Genomic DNA, 23,528 nt, shown 5'->3' on the forward strand with positions numbered 1-23,528 from the left:
GAGGAGTAGGTCAGAATAAGAGGCAAAGCTTCAAAACTGCCCACATTTTCCTTTTAATTTTCAAAGCTTTACCAACTGATAAACAACTTCATTAAAAACCCCTTTTACAAACATAATGATGTTTAGAGCCTTGAGCCTAAAATGCTGCTGAAAAATGAGCTATGAACACTATGAACTAAAGCAGTACGGAAGGAGAGTCCTTCTATGTTTCCAAATACATTCCAACATCTCAGGTAAGCTCAGTTGGGAGTGAGAGCGGCACGCAGTTGGAGGACACTGAGCAGCGGGTGCCCTCCCCCTGCCTTCAGGGTTCCAGGGATCAGGCAGGGTTCCAGGGTTCCAGGGATCAGACTCAGGACTTCAGTCGCCAGGCTTGTGCAAGTGCTTTACCCACTGTGCAACCTCACTGGCCCAGACAGTTTTTTGCAATTAAATAGCACTGATGATTCTACAGCTCAGTAAATAGATGTGAAACTACTAAACTGCACACTTCAAAACAAAAGCCAAGGGTAGAGTTCAAAGGTAGAGTACTCCCCTAGCATGTATAAGGCTCTGGGTTCAAGCTCTAACACAAAAGCAAAAAAAAAAAAAATCTTATGGTATATGAATTATCTCAGTCGAGTTGTTTAAAAAAAATAACAAGTGAACTTGTTCCTCAAACAAATAGACACAACAAGGAACTCAAAGAATTATATGAGGAAATCGGGAGGGGGAGACAGGGATTCGGGAATTCAAAGCCAACCTTGGCTATATAGTAAGTTCTCAAACAGCCTAGGCTACCTGAGACTTTGTCAAGAGAAGCAGCAGCTCACTAGAATGCCATTTGGTAAACTTTATCAAAATTGAGACAGTACCTATCTTCTGACTTTGCAATTCCAATTTCAGAAATTCTTCAGATACACTTGCACAAGAGCAAAATAAAGTATGTACCAAGATATTCAAAGGGATAATGGCCACCAAGAGAAAAACTACGAAGTGGGAATTATGGAACCTCTATGAACTAGACTCCCATTCAGCTTTTCTTAAAGTGCATTTCTTAAGACTTACTGACTTTTATTTCACGTATGTCACTGTTTTGCCTCTATGATTACCTGTGCACTGTGTGCATCGTGCTCATGAAGGCCAGAATAGGGTATCGGCACCCCAGGAACTGAAGTTACAGGCAGCTAGCAGCCACCATGTTGGTAATGGGAGTCAAACCTAGTCTTCTGGAACAACAGACAATGCTTTTAACCCTTGAGCATCTCCACACCTTACCTTCCAGCTTTAAGTACTCATGTGGAAAAATCTCCAAGATTTTTAAGTAAGAGAAGCAAGCTGCAAGACAGTGTATGTGTAAGCTACATTTCTACAGAAGACATCAGTCAGCAAAAGCTTTAAATGTGTACGTATTAAGGTGCCATCTCAGGACAGAAGTACATAAAATAGTGAAGGTGACTGCTTTTGAGCAGGGGAAGTGACTGGCAAAGCACTGTCTCCCTAGAATAAACCCCAAGGTAAGACTGTAGGACAGGCAATCAGAGAAAGGAGGGGAAATCATTTAATTATTTAAGATATAAGTCAACAGCCTTTCAAATGATTAGTTATTGGCTTTATCAAGATGGCAAACTGAAAGACACAAAGAACACTAACATTAGCCAGGCATTGTGGTGCACGTCTTTGACTCCATCACTAGGGAAACAGAAACAGGCAGATCTATGAGTTCAAGGCCAAATTGTTCAACATAACAAGTTCCAAGCCAGCCAAGGACACTCTGCGAGATCCTGTCTCAAAAGTACAAGGCAAGACCACTAAAGCTGACACAACACCAATCCACCACAATCTTACCCTTTCCAAAGCCACTGCAACCATAAATAAAATTTACAAAATCTTTATTCAAGATAAATATTTAGAAGTCCCAAAACTCCATTTAAGAGAAACTGCAAATACTTTCAAAAGCATATTTTTCTTTTATTTCAGTCATTGGTAGTAGCAAAGCCAAAAACTAGTCAGCACAAAAGCTACTTTTTCCTCCTAAAACCTGGACAGCTTCTGAGAGCACCAAATCTCCCCTAGTGGAATTGATCTGACAGATTCCTCGACTTTGCAGCCTAAAGAAATATCGTGATCCCAATGCTCTTACTGTTAAAGCATTTAGTTACTAAAAATTGTCTACTCATTCTTTATTGTACTCCATTTAAGACAGCCATAGGATCAAAGGAGAACCAGTGCATATTTAGTCCTAAAAGAGGACTGGGTATTCAGAGTTCTGTTCTGTTTTTCTGAAAAAGCACACATGTACAGTGCTACTTTACACTGCAAATAGACTACAGACTCATATTCTTCTTAAGAGACATGCTGCTAGGGGGCTCTTGTGAGTTTTCTTCCTATATGTCTTACTGGACATATTAAGAATACAAAGTTAGAACCACCTGTGATAGAGGGTAATCAAAGCCATTTCTTGGGGTTAGGTTCCCAACAAGCAACTTTGAAAGAAGAGGTAAAGAGTCCCTCTGGAAAACGAGAAGGGTTGCTTCCTGCTTGCTGTAAGAACAGAAGATTACCCAAATTCACATTTGCCACGGGATGAAAGGAATGGTGTGTGTAAGAGCATCTGTTTGGGATCATATTACATCTCTTCTATGCTAACAATCCAACACCTGACATCTCTAACTTTTTAATACCATTTCTGGAGAAAAAGATTTGCAAAATCCAATTTGGAGTGCTGGGAGAAAGCCCTTCTCAACATTTCTAATGCCTGCAGGCATGTGGGAAGGAACCCTCCCCAACCTTCTTCCCATGATGGGTCTGTGGGCCTGGCACAGGAGTTCTAAGAGATAGTCCTCTTAGAAGGGTGTGTGTGTGTGTGTGTGTGTGTGTGTGTGTGTGTGTGTGTGTGAAGGTCTCTAATCAGAAAAGACTGCAATGGGATAAAAGATTTAATACATATTCTATAGGGTAAATGGGTAGGCAGAAAGAAATGGCTAGGGCCTCCTGTCAATACAGTCAGTGTCCCTCAATCAATCTCCCCTCTTAGGTTCTTCCTAGTTCATAGTAATCATTTCCTTTCCATTGTTTCAGCCTACATATTTCATTAAAAGTCCCAGCTCTGCCTTTCCCACTATAGAATATATAAAATATAATTTCACCACATTCTTCACAGTCCTTTATTTCAATAACTCAAATAACATAATTTTAAAGCAGGGTGGTTATGATATAATTCATAAAATGTTGAGATAGAGAAGAGATGAAGATGAGAAGAAAATAGTATAACAGATTTAAACAGAATGTTCAAGCTTGTAACTTGACACCTGACAACGCTCAACAGCCCTTCAAAGAAAGATAAGCATGCTCTCTAGCAATCCAACTTTATAATTCCACAATTGCATTTATTAACAGACTACATAGAGAGAATGTCCACACTAAAATGAAATGTCTCTTTTTTTCCATCAAGATCAGAGCCAAAACCAAATTGTACTTTTTGAAAAACAGGTGAGGTTTCCAAGAGTTAAACATAACAGATTTACCAGCAAAGGCAGAAGGCTGAAATTATAATCTGAACCAGGCAAACTGTTTTCCTAACAGAAAATGTTGCACTTAATGCAGTCTACAGAATATGGTATGCTAGAAACGCTACTTATGGCAGTAGCAGGCCCCTAGAGAACGGAGCTTGCCAAAAAAAGAATTCCAAACAGGTAGACAAGTAGCCATGTCAGCATTGCAAAGCCACAAGAGACTGATACACTATTTCTATGAATTATAACTTATTCACCATTTTGTTTAAAAGGACAAAAATTACATGATATGAAAAACTGACAGGTGTACATTTTGAATCTATATTTGTATGTATAATAATTCAAATTTAATGAGACTTAAAAAAAAAGTTCAAAGCTGGACATGGTGGCACACGCCTATAATCCCAGCACTTGGGAGGCAGAGGCAGGTGAATCTCTGTGAGTTCAAGGCCAGCCTGGACCACAAAGCAAGTCCAGGACAGCCAAGGCTATACAGAGAACCCTGTCTCAAAACAACAAGAACAAAACCAACAACAACAACAAAAAGTTACTGTTCCAGTGGATCACAGTCTTCTTTACAGCACATGTAGAACAGGAGTACTTTGGGTCCCTTGGGTAGGACAGACTAATGCTTCTCTAATTTAAATAGGAAAAACTCACACTGAAAAGCCTTGGCTCAGTTCCAGTGTGGTGGTTTGAATAACAATGGCCCCCACAGGCTCATATATTTGAATGCTTAGTCATCAGCAGTGGCACTATTTGAGAAGGCCTTTTTGGAGGGAATGTGTCACTTTGGGGTTTCAAACGCCCATTCTACACACAATTTTCTCTCTCTCTCTCTCTCTCTCTCTCTGTAGCTCTCAGCTACTTCTTCAGCACCACACCTGCAGGTCACCACACTCCCTACATGGTGATAATAGACTAAACCTCTAAAACTGTAAGCAAGTCCTCAGTTAAATGCTTTCTTTTACAGGAGTTGCTTTGGTCACGGTCTCTCTTCACAGCAATAACACAGTGACTATGATGTCCTGACATGCTAGCTAGGTGAAAATAGCACAGAAACCTCAATGCAAGTTGACTAAAATAATAATAATAATAATAATAATAATAATAATAATAATAATAATTGTCTTTAGGTCTCTTACATTAAACATAGACTACATTAATCTCCCTTTTATAATCCTATTGGTTCTAAATGCTGACGCAGAGGTAGCCAACAGAAGATGACACTCATCAATACAAAAACATTCTCATCTCAAACATCCTCCATTTCCTTGGTGCTAACCAAGACTTTGTCAGCAAGCCACTCAAAACCTCCCAGAGTGCTCTCAAGACTGCAAGAGCAGAATTTACGTTCTTTACATCAAACAACTACTGAAAGATGTCTGGCTAATAGACCGACGTGTAATTAACTGACTTTGTTTGGAGATTACAAATGGATCAGTGAATCCATGTCAACATTCAGATGCCTGTTTATCACATTCAGTCTAAAAAGAAAGAACATGGTCTCCAGTTTCTAAACACAATGGCTGTGTATGAAAGCTTCAGATTAGAAGAGGCTTCTCCATCGCTCACCTGCAGCTGTTCCAGATAATCCACTGGGTAGCTCAGAATAATTCTGTGGTCCACATGACTTCCTATCTTCCCTAAAAGATAGGTCCTATATCTACTTTCAGTCTTTTAGTGTACTGCATCACTACAATCCTTGAACATTCTTCTATGACATGGTTTCTTGGGGGTGGGGCACAGGTGCAGAATGGGTACTGAGGGTTGACCCAAGGGCTCTGTGCATGCAAAGCGAGCACGGTGCCACAAGCCACAACTCCAGCCCTGATTTCCCAGCTTTTGTTCCTCTAGAATTCTAAACACTTAGGATGCTGTAATTTCAAAAAATATCATTTAAATTATGTTAATATTTAGCAACCATGCCATACTATTGCTCTATTTAAAGTTCAAAGGTATCTTCCAGAGGACCTAGGTTCCAGTCCCAGCACTTTGATGTGTCTAAGTTCACAACTGTCTGTAACTCACAACACCCTCACACAGACATACTTGCAAGCAAAACACCAATGCACAAAAAAAGTAAAAAAACAAACAAACAAAAACAAATGAATCATTAAAAAAAAAGAAACTAAAGTTCTAAGGTAATGTCAAATGTTTTCTAGTGTTAGTTTAATATGATTTAATATGAGAATATTACACAAGAAAATGTCAAGCTCCTAATTTCAAAAATATTCAAAGAAAATTTTAAGGGATCTCTGAATTGTTGAAAAAGTCCCCTCAACCCTGGAGAAGCAAAGGCCATAGCTGGAAGCTGGGGACAGAGAACCCCTACTGGAGGGATTAGCTGTGTTTCCCAGAGTCAGGTTTTAGGTCTAGGATGACTTAAATCCCACGTGTCCTGCCTCTTCAACACCTTTCCTTTCTTCGACCCTAAACCTGAGCCTGCTGTACATAGCAGCTACCCAATTCCATTCCTTAGCCACCTCAGGGACTCCAGAGAGCCAGGCAGGAAGTTAAAGCCCTGCTTTCACCCTGCCAGCCCCACAGTCACACACTCCTTCAGCTCTGGCCACAGTGGTTTCTGGGCATCTCTTAAGGGGCTCCCCAGAAGGGGTGGAACTGAAAAGCTCTGGTGATAGAGCCAGCTTCTGCACTCCTGCCATGTGGCACGACTGGCCTGACAGACTTGACCAGATCCCCTATGGAGGCCTAAAGCAGTTTGGGGGTGCAGACATGCCCTGGGGGGTTACATCTCCCTGTTCTTATAATCTCAATGATAATAAAATATAACCATGTCTAAGGAAAAATAAAGGAAAAGTCTCCATCATTTCAAACCTTTTGGTTCTGTGAAAAGCATGAGCTTTACTTGCTGGTTATACTTTTTTGTTGTTATTGTTAAAACAGTGTTTCTCTGTGTAATAGCCCTGGCTGTCCTGGACTCATTTTGCAGGCCAGGCTACCCTCGAACTCACAAAGATCTGCCTGCCTGTGCCTCCTGAGTATTGGGATCAAATACGTGTGCTACCACACCCGGCTACTGGTTACATTTTTTTAAACAAAAAAGATAGATAAATAAATAAATAAATATCACAGACTATTTTTTTTGAAGTTTTGCTATTCTCTTTCTTACTGTAGAAAATGACCCATATGCTAGAGGGAGAGAGTCAGCGTCCATAGCTACCTAACACCTTTCCAATACTGCTTCTTCCATTCTGTGCTCACCAGGCACTTTTCCTTTTTCTTTCTCTTTTTCTTTTTTGATTCAGGTCTGGTCATTCATCTGTCACCCTCTCTCTTTTTTAACTATGGAACGTGCCACGAATGTGTATCATCCTGTACAGGGGCCATGCTGATGCCCTCTGTATCCTTCCAATTTTAGTATTTGTGCTGCCGAGGCAAGCACTATTACTCTTAAAGACTAATTTTGACTGGTCTCAGACTTAGAAATAGGATTTCTCAGCAAGAATGGCCTATGTTTCTTGGCAATGTGTTCCTGGTGCTTTTCTTTGGCTTCCTGCAGTTTTGAGGCCAAAAGTTTAGCATATTCTACTACCTTCTCCCTGTTTTCGTAGAATTGCTTCTTCAGAGCGGCACATCAGGACACATGGAGTAACAACACTGAACCTTGGGCGCACTGACCCTGGGCTTCTTACCTTCTTTGTTTAAGGCCTTTCTTTTCTGGCAACATATTGGTAGGCTTCTTTAGAGAATTCCTTCTTTTTCACCTTCTTTAGAGAGATTTAAAAATTTGCAGATCCTGCTAACTCTTTTGGGCCCCAACCACTAAGGCACAGTAGGATCTGTCAGTACAGGAATTTCCTTCACTCCGTTTTTTAAATAAACAAGTTGAGAACACTCAGACTGACACCCACAATGCATCTACAAACGAGACTTGCTTGTAGACTTCTCTTTAATTCTCCTTGGTCTGCAACAAGAAAGCCCCTTACACAACAGCCATGCACTCTGACTGTGTCAACATACCTTGCTTCATGGCAAACCTTGGCACTCACAGCACTGATTCAGAGTACATAACCCTTCCACTCTTCACCCACAGTGCCAGCACCTACTTCTGTGTCATGTCCTTCTCATAGAAAGCACAGCTTGTTTTCATCATCTACTTCAACAAGTTTCTGACAGCCAGTAGCTGGGAAGGAAATCTTCAGCTTCACCTTGACACAGCTGACCACTAAGAAGCTGCCTTGAAAAAGTGCTGTGCTCGCTCTTCATACAAAAGCAATCCTCCTGCTCTATATCTTGACATGCACTGTTTCCATATTAGTACAAACCAGGAGACTTTTATTCTAGACCATGGATAATCTACTCATTAGACATGCTTTGCTACAAGTTTTCACAATATTGTCAGCTAAGATTACAGCAATATTTATAGAAGAGAAACATACATTCATAAACAAATGGTCAGTCACTACCATGTTACTTAAGTAAATTCTAGTAGACAGAACAGAATGAAGTCTGAGCCTGTACCTATAATCTCAACGCTCAGAAAGGAGGCAGAAGCACATGGATCTCTGTGAGTTCAAGGCCAGACTAGTCTACATAATGAGTTCTAGAACAGGTAGTAAGATGATATCACAAAAAAAAAAAAAAAAAAACAACAAGATGAAACAAAAACAAAAGACCTTGAAGCTCAATTCCTTTGAATACACAGCAAGAGATATTTCTTTTAAAAAAGCAAGAGTTGGCTAGCTAGCTGGCTTTAGGGAGTGACAGGTCTTAGGAAAGTGTCATTTATAGTAAGAAATTCCTACAACATATCAGAAACTTTAAAGTTTACAGAGACAGTAAAGTTCCAAATAACCACAAACAGACAGAATTCTTAAGAATTATGAAGTGGTGAAAATGCTTCAGGAAACTGAGAAGGGGGCAAGACAGCTCAGCAGGTTAAGGCACCACCACCAAGCCTAGATATCCAAGATCAGTTCCCGGGCCCCACATGGTCAAAGGAGGGAACCCCTCCACCAAGCTGTTCTCTGACTTTCCCATGCATGCCAACACACACACACACACACACACACACACACACACACACACACACTAAAATAAATATAAATAAATGTAAAAAGAAAGAGTCGAAGGAGAGCTAGATATAAAATCTGTCTAAAAGGAAGTATGCAGACTGTCATCAGGGAATTGCTAAAAACAACTGCAGTCAGGAATTATGAAAAAAGCTATAAAATATGAGTGAATGATTTGTTGGGACTTGAGGACCAGGATGAAATGGTTCTAAAAACAAAGTAAAGAGTACAAAGATGTGCACACATCTCTCCTCATCAAAATCTTTTCCACCAAACACCAAATGTGCAGTATTGGCATACTCTTCTTTTATTTAATAAAATAAAGTTTAAAAAGATACACAACAAAAGCAAAAGAACTTTGTTTTTAAAATCAGGCACTTAGAAAGTACTCACATCTGAGCCCATGCTTCTGGTGGCACCTTGTAGGGCAGGGTTAGGCACGGAAAGCTTTCCATTCCCCGGGCTGCTCACCACAGGAGCTGGCACCACATTCACCACATGGTTAGGTAGCTGTGTGGCTCCGCCAGTGACAGCAAGAACTGGCTGAGCAGAAGGCAGAACTCCAGGGGCCTGAAGTTGAACCACAGTAGGCTGAGAGAGCAAAACAGTCTGACCTGGATGAGAAAAGGGAAAAGGAGTCAACTAGTGCATAACCGTGTCAAGGAGCAGCCTACCATTCAGTCTACAGACAGACAGATTAAACCTGAAGAACTTCATACCATTAAGTAAGACATTACCAATAGCACAATAGCAACACATACTAAGGGGGACTCTGAAGCTGTGTTTTCACTGGGACCAAGGAAGTTCTTCATTTTCGGGTTAAGACTAGCAATCTATTTTCAAGTCAGATATTGTAGTACATACCACAGCCCAAGCAGCTGATAGGCTGGGACAGAAGAGCCACTCAGAAACCTGAGGATAGTTTGCACAACACAGCAAGACCCAACTGAAAAGGGTAAAAAAAAGAAAGAAAGAAAGAAAGAAAAAGGCAGGAGATATGGCTCAGTGGTTAAGAGTGCTTACTTTACTACTCTTCAAGAGAGCCCAGACTGGATTTCTATTACCCACACTGAACAGCTTACCACTGCATATAACTCCAACTTATCGAGTTTTAGCACCATCTTCTGGTCTGGTGTGTCTGTATCTGTGCCTGTGTCTGTGTCTATGCTGGTGGACAATTTAAATTTAAAAACTTTTTACAGCCAAGGCTGATGATGCAGGCCTGTAGTTGTAGCCACTACGGAAGCTGAAGTAGGAGAATTAGAAGTTTGTTGACCTCCTATTACAAAGTAAATAAAAAGAGGACTGGGGATGTAGCTTGGCCCCAGAGGGCTTGCTAGGAGGTACAAGGCCCTAGTTAATACCCAGTTGGGGGGGGGGGGGTGGCGGAGGCAAAATACTCATTAGAGACATGAACAAACCAGGTAGTAGTTCATTTTTATCTCTTTCAATACAACACGACATACTAAATTTGTTGTCGTATTTGCATTCTCCAAGAACTACCCTCTGAATTTTATTAGTATCATATGAATTTTTCTTATTTTAAACAAATCCTTTAAATTAATATTTAGAAGTACACATATACAAATATGTAGGAAAGAGTAAAGTGACTACAAAATATCAAAGAAAATATAAAACCAAATGAGATGAAATTTTGGTTGACAGTCACCATGGCCACCTCTAAATAATCAACCCTTCTGATCCATGCCAAAACAACGACCTTCCAGTCAGCCTGGTCTCGGAGGCTGCCCTTATCTTAGGTGTGCTCACTTGAGGGGAACTGGTGAGCCCACCCTCAGGACAGCACACACAACTCACAACACTGCTGTGCTGAAACCGTTCCTGCCTGTTTCCTTCCCTTTGCCAGCTTTATAAGGTAGTAGACTCTTTGCCCAGTACCTGCAGTGGTTCGGCTTTACCGAGCTAAATAAAGGTACTATTATAACCAGAAACTAAAATTCAAAGGAAAACAGGCATTTTACATTCAGGCAGTTTAAGAAGTCTTAAAAATCTCCGCTTCATATTTCAAAAGGTCAGAAAAAACTGAAAATCAAAATAATACTTTCAGAACACCTGTTTGTTGAGAACATCTGTCTTGGTTAAAAAAAGATCACATTTATACAATTCTTTGTTTCAGTGACCTCAAAAGGCAGACCAGACGTAGAATTCAAATGTTACCAATTTTTCCCAATTCTGTTATTACTATTGATAAGTACTGAGTTTGTAAAGAGATTGTAAAGCTAATTTCATAAATTTGAAAGACATACAATTTACTGGGGCATAACACTGTCAAACACATTTATCCTCTTGTATTCCCCTGAACTGACCTTCTGTTGTTAAATAAATTCACATAAAATGGAGAAACGGGTTAATGGCAGAAATGTAAATATATGCTTAGGCCATATACACAAATAAAAGAAAAACATAAAGAATATATGACAAAGACTGGGTTTTAAACAACACTGAATAAGACATTAAGTCAATCTGGCAGGAAAAGGATACACTCACTTAACGTAAAGCTGAAGCAAGGACTCCTAACTCTGAATACCCTGGAGTCTTGCACATGCTAGGTAAGCCTCTATCCCTAAACCCAGGAGGTTCTGAATACCCTGGAGTCTTGCACATGCTAGGTAAGCCTCTATCCCTAAACCCAGGAGGCTCTGAATACCCTGGAGTCTTGCACATGCTAGGTAAGCCTCTATCCCTAAACCCAGGAGGTTCTGAGACAGGATCTATGCAGATCAAAGCTGGCCTGCAACCTGCTACGCAGCCCAGGCTAGCCTCAACTCATAATCCTCTAGCTTCAGCTTCCCAAGTGTTGAGATGACAGGAACATACCACCAAGCCCGAAGAGTACTCTTCTTTAACATGAAAGAAACAACTTAACTGCGCGATAATCATGGTTGTCTGTCAGTTTCTATGGACTGAGAAAATGCATAATGAGAAAAGGCTATAAGAACTTAGCTATGGGGGCTGGAGAAATGGCTCTGCCATTAAGAGTACTGACTGCTCTGCCAGATGACTGGAGTTCAATTCCCTGCACCAACATGGCAGCTCACAACTGTCTGTAACTCCAAGATCTGACACCTTCACACAAACATACATGCAGACAAAACATCAGAGCACATAGAATAAAAATAAATTAGCTTTAAAAAAATTTAGATATGGTTTCAAATGAATTTTTATTGGGCATAACAGTGTATGGGCTATGAATCTAAACACTTGGGAGTCAGAGATAGAAAGATTTTTGAGTTCAAAGCCAGCCTTGGGTTATGTATTAAGACACCACCTCAAAACCAAGATAATCAAAAAATAACCAAACAAAATGAATTTGCAGTTTACTAACCAAAAATATAGCCACAATTTTTTAAAACTATGCAAATATAAATAAAACAAATTATTTGATCTACAGTAAGAGCCTGCAACAAATCGAGATTTGATGATGACTTGCAAAACGCTATAAGGCCATTGCTCTCCTATCCATTCCCATCACCCCAGCACACACATTCCAGGGTCCATGGTCTACAGAACCACTGACACAAACCAATACTTGAAGAAGAGAACAACATTTTCAGAAACAATATTCAATGCCTTCTAAGCTTAAAATTATAATTTAAAAAAAAAAAAAACAAAAAACAAAAACCTCCCCTCCAAGCACTATTCAAGGAACAGAGGGGATAAGAACCATATAGACTTACTTCCAAAAGGATCAGACCCAGGTACAGATCTAGAGCACCGATAAATAACACCTGTGAATATCTATAATAGTCCTTAACACTAATTCTTAAAAATAAGTCAAAACTGGTCCTGGCGGTACAGGACTATAATCCCAGAAGGCGGCTAAGGGAGAGGATCACAAGTTCAAGGCCAACCAGGGTCACAGAGAGAATTCAAGGCTAGCCTAAACAACTTAATGAGACTTTATCGCAAAATAAAAGATTAAAAGGCTGGAGTTGTACAAAGGTCAGTGATAGAGCACTTGCCAAGTATGAACAAGGCCCTAGGTTCAATTCCTATGGGGGGGGGGGGAGGAACAGAACAGAAAAAAAAGAAAAATGATCCAAATCCTTTTTTTTTTTTTTGAGACAGGTTCTCTCTGTGTAGCCTTGGCTGTCCTGACTCCCTCTGTAAACTAGACTGGCCTCGAACTCACAGAGATCCACCTGCCTCTGCTGGGATTACAGGCCACCATGTGTGGCTAACAATCCAAATCTTACTGTCCACTGTGCCACCATCCCTATCTCCCAGTCAAAAGAACTGCATCTTGGAGCGATGAATGATTACTACGGCAGTCTGTATACCAAATACGGCTCACATCCTACCAGCCCACTGCTGCTTCCTTTATTCCGTGCTATATTCAAGCTCTTACTCCCTAACGCTTCCAACAGTCTTCACTTTATTTTAATCAAGGATCCTCTAGGCATGTTTAAGTTCAAGACAGAATGGCAAGAACCACTAAATTTCCATTATAATACATTCAAAACCAAAACTCTCATAGTTACTTGCTAATTGCTGACCAAACCGCAGACAAAATGCAAAAAAGGACTGTTTGGGGCCTTCAGCAGTTAGCAGCTGAACACAGTGACGACTGTTCCTGGTATGGAAACACATAAAACACAACACACCAAAGGGTTGAGCATTTTGGCATGCTCAAAATCCTCTCAAGCATTACATGCAAATCCCTTTCATGGAAGACAGCTGCATTCAATACTGAATACTTCTATGTACAACCACTGACTTTTTAACTTTATTCAAAGATTTCAAACTATATACCAAAAATTTATGGAATATCTACTTTGTCTAAAATAACATACTTGTGTCAATTTGATCAAAAATTCCTTTGCACCGTTTTCTCATCTATAAAATGAAAATCTGGATACATATCCTGAGAGCCATGTAACTATTAATAAGATAATGCTTTAAGCACTTAGAAGAATGGCTGACACATAATAGCAGCTTGGCATACATTCATTATTAACACTTTTTCTGTTTAACAGTAGCTTGCATGTATTAATGACTCATTAGCTCTCATAATTGTTATGCAACTATATAAATTAATTCTGAGGATAAAACTGATTATATTTCATCATTTTTAGAAGAAATATCATAATTAATTACTTCATAATTAATTACCAAGACTTGGCCAGCCAGACCACTTGACTTCACTCTGGCAGCCTCTTACTAGATGTTACTCTCTATGTAGCTCTTAATTTCAGTGATTTCTGGTATTATCAAAAAAAGTCTGACAGAAACAAAGAAGTCACCCAAGAGACTTTCTTCTCTATCCTTCATAATCCTTCCTTACACACACACACACACACACACCATTAATTACCAACCCTTACAATGCTAGACTTTGTTAACAGCGTGACTTCCCATCCTGCTTCTACATTTTCAGATATCCTAGGTTTTAACCATCTTTCAACTGAACTACTTATAACATTCTTACAGGCCACAGAAGACTTAGAAGCAAAACTACGTAGAAAAATAACTCAGGCTGGCAGAATTCAAGAGACAATGCCAGGTTAGTTAGTCTGGCACAAAGGTTTGTAGAAAATAATGAAATAAAGTTGGAAAACTAAGCTGGATTCCAATTTTGAAGCACTTTAACCTCACACTAGAGAATCTGAACTTAAAACTTAGAGATTACACCTTTTTACCCATGTGGTACATACAAGAATAGGTTTTCATGTGTGTGCACATGTGTGTCGAGACCAGAAGTTGATGCTGGGTATCTTCTTCAGTGGCTTGCCACTTTATTTTTTGAGACAGGTCTCTCACTGAAACTGGAGTTTATCAATTTAGCTAGACAGGGTGGCCAGTGACTTCCAGGGCTCTGCCTGCCCTCAGATAGGTACTAGAGCACCCAGCTTTTGATGTGGGTGCTAGGAATCTGAACTCAGGTCCTCATGCTTATGTGGCAAGCGTTTTACTGACTTTGCCATCTCCCCAGCCCTTTCTTCTTCTCATTCTAATTTCAAATTAAGGGGGAAAAAGTTTGAAACACACATACCTAATCTGTAGATTATAATAGTAATACCAAAATCCATGGATTATATTATTAAAAAAATTTTTATTGGCACATGCTTATCAAAAAATAGTCTACAGATCATATGAATTAATTGAAGTTAGAATGTCTGATTTTAATTTCTGGAACTGATAAGCTACTTAGAAAAGAACAATCTGTTTCTTGCTATAAGTAAAGATTTTAGCTGGTGCTGGTGGCACATAGATTTAATCCCAGCACTCAGGAGGCAGAGGCTCAAGGATCTCTGAGTTCAAGGCCAGCTAGACTACAGAGTGAGTTCCAGAAGAGCCAGAGCTACACAGAGAAACCCTGTCTTGCAAAACAAAAAAATAAAACCAAAAAGATCTCTTATCATACAAACACAGCCAACAGTTTAAAGCACATTCTTGAGGGCACTCCCTCTGTATGCCATGCTAACATCATACTGTGACTTTTTATACAAGTGTTTTAACAGCTGTGAGAACTATAATGAGGTTCTTCATGAACTTACATTTTTAGCCTTTGGAAAGACACAAATAATTTTGAGGCCTTGGTAGAAGTTTTAGGTACTATTCCTAAAACCCCATATATACTAGTGAATATACACTAAATCTTGTGCCTTATTTCAAAGAGTTCATGAACTCTTAACATCCACTTACAAATCCCAAGACACCTAAAACAGGTTTGCTATTTTTCCTATTTAAAAAACACATAGGAGTGTTGGTCCTGAACGGAGGCAAGACATTTCAAAGTGTTTTGTCTATTCGTTTTATTCCTTTGTTAGGGCTAGGTTTCTACCCATACATCCATTCTTTTCTCTGGTTCTTTTTATCATTGTCCTGTTGCCCATGGTCAAAATCAAGTCTATGAATCCTCCCCCATTGAAACCATGTTCCAGAAAAATAAACTAACTATCCATAAATACAAATATGGCCATAAAAGCAAACATGGCTTTGATTTTCACTTACACACGCCCTATTAAATGCTACTGCTAATTGGTACCAATAAATTCAATCCTGAGTAATGAATACTGCATAAATTTTCTCATAGCCATATGTACCACAGATCAGGGTAAGCACAGCGATGACTAAGCTGCCTAAGACATGTCCTTTATCTCAAGATTAACAACTCTTCAAACCTAGCAAAATTTCTTTTGCTAGTCAACTAACTTTTTCGTAGGAACATAAGTACATGAGGCCATCTGGTGGATAAAATACTGAAAAACAACAATTCTGAGCTAGGTAGCAAGCAGTGCAGAAATAGAGCAATTCTGAGCTAGTTGGCAACAGTCCCATCTTCTAAAACCTAGTTTAGCACATTACTTGCCAAACTGCACAGTCTCCTCAGAAATTAAAAGCCAGATTTATTGCTCAACACGTACTTGATTTGAAATGGTCCTTATTATTTTAAATTCTATTCACCACTTCAAAACAAAACAAAAGGGTCACAGCCACAATAATCCTTTTTTTTTACTTTTTTTAAAAATTTTATTTTATTAATTATACTTTATTCACTTTGTATCCCCCCATAAGCCTCTCCCCCTCTCCTCCCGGTCCCACCCTCTCTCTCCCTTCTTCACGCATGCCCCTCCCCAAGTCCACTGATAAGGGATGTCCCTCCTCTCCTTCCTTCTGATCTTAGTCTATCAGATCACATCAGAAGTGGCTGCATTGTCATCTTCTGTGGCCTCATAAGACTGCTCCCCCGTCAGGGGGAGGTAATCAAAGAGCAGGCCAATCAGATTATGTCAGAGGCAGTCCCTCTTCCCATTACTATGGAACCCACTTGGACACTAAACTGCCATGGGCTACATCTGTGCAGGGGTTCTAGGTTATCTCCATGCCTGGTGCTTGGTTGGAGTATGAGTCTCTGAGAAGACCCCTGTGTTCAAATTTTCTGGTTCTGTTGCGCTCACAATAATCTTAGAATAAAGTGGTGATATAAGAAAGTCTCCCGAATTTCCGTCTTTATTGTAAGTGGATTCCTAATATTAATACCAAAGCCTCAGCCAAGTGTGGTGCAGCCCTTCAATGCGGTACAGCACACAGGAGGCAAAAGCAGGCAGCTCTCTGCTGACCTGAGGCCAGCCTGGTCTACTGATAGAGTTCCAGGCCAGTAAAGGCTATATAGTGAGAATCTGCCTCAAACACACAAAAAAACAAAAATTAAAAATGGCATCTTGAATAGAGATATTACCACAATGAAAGCTGTAAGAAAAAAAGAAGCAACAGATACGATCTGTAGAGCTCTGTCTCTACAGGGACAGGAACCACATTAGTCATCTCTTTAATATCCTCAGAATCAAAGAAATTTCCTGACACAATGGCACATGTTCAAAAATTTTAACCCAAATTAAAATAAATCATGTGATATAAGCCTTATTGCTTTCTAACGAACACAGAGCATCACGGTCTACGCAGGTACCTTTAGTGGGTGCAGGCTGTATACTGATAATGGATTGCTGCTTCGCCAGAGGCAGCAGGGCTGGGAGCGCCTGAATGATGATGGTTTTTGCTGGAACACTGGCATTTGTTTGCGTCTTGGGTGCTGCTGGAAGTAATAAAGGCTTGGGCTGAACTGAAGGTTTTGAACTCATCTGGACTTTTTTCTTTGGAGTTAGCCCATGTTCTGGAGTAAAAAAACAAAACTTCAAATCAATGTGAAAAAAATTAAGAAAACGTATCATATTACATACTTTCCTCTCTGCATTATCTTGACTTCTGAGTAACAATTATCAATGAGCTTAAACACAGCTATTCTGTAACTATGTGGACTGAAGAAAACTCCTCAGTCTGAGATCATCCATTCTGCGGTTTGGGGAATGGGGAACATGAACTGGTAAAGTATAATGCTAAAATTATTGAATAAGGCCTACAGCTTAATGAGGCAGGAGTCACCACCTCTCACACTCTGTATTTAACTGGACCTTTACAACTTCTCCTGAAGATGATGGACTCTAAGTCTACTTTAACTATTTTTCCTCTATGAAGACAAAAAAAAAAAAAAAAACATTACAAAAGGTTTTGTTCCCTAGTCCTCTTCACAGCTATCATTCATAACAACAACAAAATAAGATATACTAATTTAGGAGCTGAAGAGATGGCTCAGCAATTAAGAATGCTGGTTACTCTGAGGACCTGGAACATGTTACAACTGTCTATAATTCCAGTTCCAGGGTACTTGAAGCCCTCTTTTGGCCTTTTGGGGCAGGAGGCATGTACTTTGTTCAGAGACATACATGCAGATAAAAAACCCATACACATAAGATAAAACACAAGCCTGTTTAGTAAACATATGCTTAATCCAATATTTGCCTTTTAAAAATGGAACCGAAGTTGTCTAAAATAGAAATAACAAAAACTGAGAGAGAGACAGATACCAGTTTTGTTTCCAGGACCAATGACAGGCTTGTCTTCCTTCAGTGGCTCCACTGAGGAAGGGCTATGACAGCTTTCACCATATAAGGAAAGGGGAGACTGGGAACTAGAAGACAAATCCAACTCCTCCTGCAGCAAAACAGAAACAAATTAATGTCCAACAGGATAATGTCTGAACAACAATTACTTAGAAAGAGAACAAGATCACATGTAAACAAAAGGTGATGCAAGACAACTTAAAGCGAAGATGTACTACTAAGTGACTACTGATTAAGTCCACACTCATCAGCCCCAAAGGAAAGGAACTCACAAGGCAACATCTGTACATCTCACTCACGTATTACACAGACATCAGTAATCTGTTTCCCCACCTCTTCCCTCAGACTTTGAATCTTACTTGGTTTATGTCATACACACATTTACTTATCATCATAAAACTAGAGCTACGATTAATATCCGTTTCCATTTCTTTTATTCAGCCTTGAAAGGATCTCAAAAGCAGGGGTTGGAGAGATGGCTCAGAGGTTAAGGGCACTGCCTACTCTTCCAGAGGCCCAGAGTTCAATTCCCAGAAACAACATGGTAGCTCACAACCATCTATAATGAGATTTAGTGCCTTCTTCTGGCACGCAGGGAAACATATACGCAGACATTATATGCATGATAGACAGAAAGACAGATAGATAAAGTCTTTAAAAACGGGAATCTCAAAAGCAAAGTAAGTCTCAATCTTTTTGATCAACTGACTTCTACAATATTTTAAAGAAACTTTAATCTTAAAATAAACAGGGTTATTTAATGGGTAAACAAATAATTTAAAGATGTATTAGAATGACATTAACATTTAACAAGTGTCTTTTAATTTTCAGTGGATCTGTCATACTTTGTTAGAGCAACGTAAGAAAAATTAAGACTCCCCCATAGTAACAACACATAGTACAGTAGGCTCAAAAGGCACTGAAAATCTAACTGTGAAAGATAACCATCTGGTTACTATAAGAAAATGCAGGAAACGATCTCTGTGGCCTACAAGCACAAAAGAACTTTTTAAAACTTCAAAGTTGGGCCTGGAGCTGGCTCAGCAGCAAAGAGCACTTGTTCTTGGAAATGACCCAGTTCAGGTCCCAGCGCCCACATGACGGCTTGCAACCATCTGTAACTCCACTTTGGGGTATCTGACACTCTCTTCTGACCTCTGCAGACAGCAGGCATACATGTGGTGCACATACATGCATGTAGACAAAATACTTATACACGTACAATAAAATTTAAAAATCTAAAAGAAAATCTTTTTTAAAAAAAGACTTCAAAATTAAGCTGAGAAGAAAAGGAGTGTGTGTGTGTGAGTGTGTGTGTGTGTGTGTGCACGTGCATGTGTGTGGTGACCTGGGGAATCTGAGTAACTGGAAATAAGAATTTCTACTTAATAAAGACTATAAAGTTGATAGTTAATGGGGAAATGAGGTTAGCAATGCCTATACTCAGCAAGAGTTTGAAACTAGAGAGATGGCTCAATAAACCGCTTGCCCTCTCACACTTGTAATCCCAGTGCTGGAAAGGTGCAGGCGGGGCTCCCTGGGGCTCTCTGGTCAGGCACCCAACTGGTGAGAACTGCCTCACATGGTTAGGTATTCCTTAGGAACCGGCCTCCTTACACGCCAGCAGACATGCAGGGGCCACTAACAGTCTAATACCTCAACCATGCATTTGATGCTTCCAAATAACACAGGACAGAAAATCTGTAGAAAAACTATTAAAAGACAGGAACAAAGAATTTATACAAGATCAAAGACACATCAGGAAACTAGAGTCAGTCTGAAAATGATCAATAATCAAAGAAATGAAAATTAAATAATAACAAAAAGGACTTGCCATCTGGCTAAAACCAGAAAATTGGATAACATCAAGCCTTAGCAGAAACATTCCAAGGCTCTTCGAATTGAGTATCTGTAGCCTATACCCCACTTTTATCCTCCTGGATACACATTCCAGAGGGATTCTGACACAAGTCCGCAAGAGAATATTTTTACGTTTTTCATGGTATGGGTAAAATACAATGAATGCTTTCTGAAATGTGAAGTTACATGCAACATATGTATACAGAGCAATATGAATAATCTTTAAAAGTGAACACAAGCCAAATACACACCTATAATCTCACCATTCAAGTAGCTAAAGAAAAGGATCATGGGTTAAAGTCTAGATGAATAGCAAGGCAAGACTTTGTCTCAAAACTCAAAACATAAATCAATAAAGAAATATTTAAACAGAAGATCTAATATAATACCATTTGTATAAATACATTTATTTAAAATTTTTTATTTTATTTTTATTAATTATAGTTTATTCACTTTGTATCCCAGCTGAAGCCCCCTCCTCCATCCCCTCCCAATCCCATTCTCCCTTCCTCTTCTTCTCCTATGCCCCTACCCCAGTCTAATGATAGGGAAGGTCCTCCTCCCCTTTTATCTGACCCTAGCTTATCAGGTCTTATCAGGACTGGCTTCATTGTCTTCGTCTGTGGACTGGTAAGGCTGCTCCCCCCTCAGGGGGAGGTGATCAAAGAGCCAGCCCATGAGTTCAGGACAGAGACAGTCCCTGTTCCTATCACTGGGAAACCCTCTTGGACACTGAGCTGCCATGGACTACAACTGTGCAGGGGTTCTAAGTTATCTCCATGCATGGTCCTTGTTTGAAGTATCAGTCTCACAAAAGACCCCTGTGCCCAGATTTTTTGGTTCTGTTGCTCTCCTTGTGGAGTTCCTGTCCCCTCCACATCTTTCTATCTACCCCTTCTTTCATAAGATTCCCTGCACTCTGCCCAAAGTTTGAGTGCATGCCTTTAACTGAAAATCAATGAGGGGGAAAATGAACTTTTAATAAACGATATGGGAATAAATCTTTTAATAATAATTTGAAGATACATAAAACCGAGCCTGTGTCTTACATCACACAGTAAGGCAATTTCAAATAGATCTGAGATCTATCTTTACCTTATGATAAATTTATATTAACCATCACATAGAAAATATGCCTTCCTGAATAATTCAACCATTAGCCACTAGATGGGGCTACAAGACCACCTTCCATGCCTGGGGGGGGGGGGTGGAATTGTCAGTGCACCAGCTGGGTAGGGAAAGCATTCACAAGGGATTTAAGAAGTCAGGGCAAGGGTGAGGCCCAGGAGCAAGCCTTGATGTAAGGTGGCTATGCCCAATGGAAACAAAAGGATCACAGGAGTAATAGAAAGAGACTCCTAGCAGCTAAATATAAGAAAACACAAGAAACAGAATAAATAATCATAGCAATGGGTTCCAGCTACGTGAAATGGGAAACAGTGAGTCAACATTAATATTACTAAATATCTGAGTAATACAAAGGTGGACAAAGAACAGTACATTTGAGCAGGAGAGATGGTGAGTAAAGATACTGAATTCAATCCCCAGAACCCACATGGCACAAAGAGTATGACCCATCCATGAACACACATACATCACACACACAATATAAAAAAAGTAAATATTCGTTTTTTTTAAGAACAGTACTTTTACATGGTTTTAAAGTACCTTTTTCAAAAAATACTAACAACTAGCAAAAGAAGAAAAATTAGCTTCATAGCTGAGAGTCTATCACATACTGAATGAGGTGAACCAGTATCAGGAAAAGCTGAAATTGTGCCATCAACCTGAAGTTTCATCATCAAAAATAAATGAGAAGGTAGAGTGTGTGTGGCTCTTGGGAGGTGGAAGCAGGAGAATCAACAGTTAAAGGTCTTCCACTACATAGCAACTTTAAAGCCAGCTTGAACTAGGTGAGACTCTATCTTAAAAAACAACAACAGGCCAGGCAGTGGTGACCCACACCTTTAATCTACGCACTTGGGAGGCAAAGGCAGGTGTATCTCTATGAGTTCGAGGCCAGCCTGGTCTATAGAGCAAGTTCCAGGACAGCCAAACAGCCAAGGCTACACAGAGAATCCCTGTCTCAAAATAAAACAAAGAAAAAAACAAATGCTAGACACAGAATCACTTCTGTAACATTCCTGCCATAGATACAAAATCTGAATCTAACCTGAAGAAACATATGGCAATACAAATGACAAGGTCATTAAAGCACCAAGGTCAAGAAGGAAGAATTGTTCCGGAATAAAGAACATTAAAGTAGTAAGACAAATACAACTGGATGCATTTGCTGGTCTGAAGGACAGTACTAGGGCATGTGATACAATCTAAATGGAGATTGTATATGAAATTATCGATATGTATTAATGCTTAGTTCCTGGTTTTGATAGATGTATTATTGTTGTCTTGTTCATAGGATGTAGACATTATAGGACTTGGCGTTCAGTCCAGCAGTGGGCAGCTGACTCTCAAATGCCTCAGACAAAAATCTCTACAGCATACTTGCAAATTTAGGATTTTTCCAAATGAAAAGGCAATGTAAGCAGGAGAACACGAATAAAAAATTAGAAAGTATCTTTAAGAATGATTTTAAAACAAACCTTTTGAGTAATAGAAGGAGAAGGAAGAATAGAAGAAAAAGAGGAAGAAAAGTAAAAGGCAGGAAAAAAGATGAGGATAAGGAGGAAGAGGAAGAGCAGCAACAAAAATAATACTAGTACAAGTAGTAAAAATAATAAAAATAACAATAAGTATTATATATGCTTTATATAAATACAAAAATAATAAATAATAAAACAGGACTGGTTGTGCTGGCACACATCTTTAATCCCATCACCTAGAAGGCAGAGGCTGAAGGATCTCTACAACTTCCAGACCAGCTTGACTCCACAATGACTTCCAGGCCAGCCAGGACTACACAGTGAAACCCTGCCTCAAAAACAAAACAAAGAAATGAAAGAAGCAACCCAGGTAGACAGAGTGTACGGCCTTGCACTGAAACCCAGCCTGAGCAACGCGGTGAGACTCTAACTTTAAAAGAACTAATCCTAGCACGTGGGATGCTGGGGCAGCAGGGCCACAAGTCCAAAGCCACCTTTGATTACTGTGATGGTTTATATTGATGACTAACTTGAGAGACTCTAGAATCACCCTGAAAACAAATCTCTACGCATATCTGCCAAGGCAGTTTCTAGATTAGGCTGAGGGGTGAAGACCCACACTAAATGTGGGCAGCACCATTCCACGGGCTGAGGTCCCAGACTCAAAAACAGAGGAAGGAGGCAAAGCAGAGACATTCACCTGTGTGCTTTCTGAGCACAGACACGATGCGGCCAGCACCCCCATTCCCCTGCTGCCATGCCTTCCCTTCTAGGACAGGCTGAGCCAAAATAACCCTTTTCTTCCTTAGGCTGTTTTGGTCAGGTGTTTTGTCACAGCAACAAGAAAAGTAGCTATAAGGTTAGATGAAGTCTCAATAAAAAAATTTTAAAATGACCTAAAACTTAAGAACAGAGACCCCACCGCCAGTGTCGGGAAGTGCCTAGCACAGGGCTACACCAGGACACAGTTCTCAGAAGAAACTCACAGGGCTAAAGCTAAATGGAGTGTGAAGATGGGAAGTACACTGCCCAGCAAGACTGGAATGACTAGAAAGGTAACATGAGAAGATCTTGGAGAACCCAGCAGACAAGACAATTTGAACTTCATACTTT

The 23,528-nt window shown here is 39.8% G+C and overlaps 1 protein-coding gene and 1 non-coding gene across 2 annotated transcripts in view; both read right to left on the bottom strand.

The window, feature by feature from the left end:
* Positions 1 to 23,528, bottom strand: part of Atf6 (activating transcription factor 6) — a 165,636-nt gene that overhangs the window by 123,432 nt on the left and 18,676 nt on the right. Inside the window, exons 5-7 of the mRNA XM_060364651.1 lie at positions 17,917 to 18,043; positions 16,962 to 17,165; positions 8,924 to 9,144 (exon numbers count right to left, since the gene is read on the bottom strand). Coding sequence (XP_060220634.1) covers positions 8,924 to 9,144; positions 16,962 to 17,165; positions 17,917 to 18,043 — 552 coding nt within the window. The remainder of the gene's footprint in view (positions 1 to 8,923; positions 9,145 to 16,961; positions 17,166 to 17,916; positions 18,044 to 23,528) is intronic.
* Positions 6,797 to 6,900, bottom strand: LOC132646669 (U6 spliceosomal RNA). Its single transcript, XR_009584916.1, has one exon. It is a non-coding gene; the product is annotated as a U6 spliceosomal RNA (small nuclear RNA).

The sequence above is a fragment of the Meriones unguiculatus genome, chromosome 11 (assembly GCF_030254825.1).
Source record: "Meriones unguiculatus strain TT.TT164.6M chromosome 11, Bangor_MerUng_6.1, whole genome shotgun sequence".
In the NCBI taxonomy this organism is placed as follows: Eukaryota; Metazoa; Chordata; class Mammalia; order Rodentia; family Muridae; genus Meriones; species Meriones unguiculatus.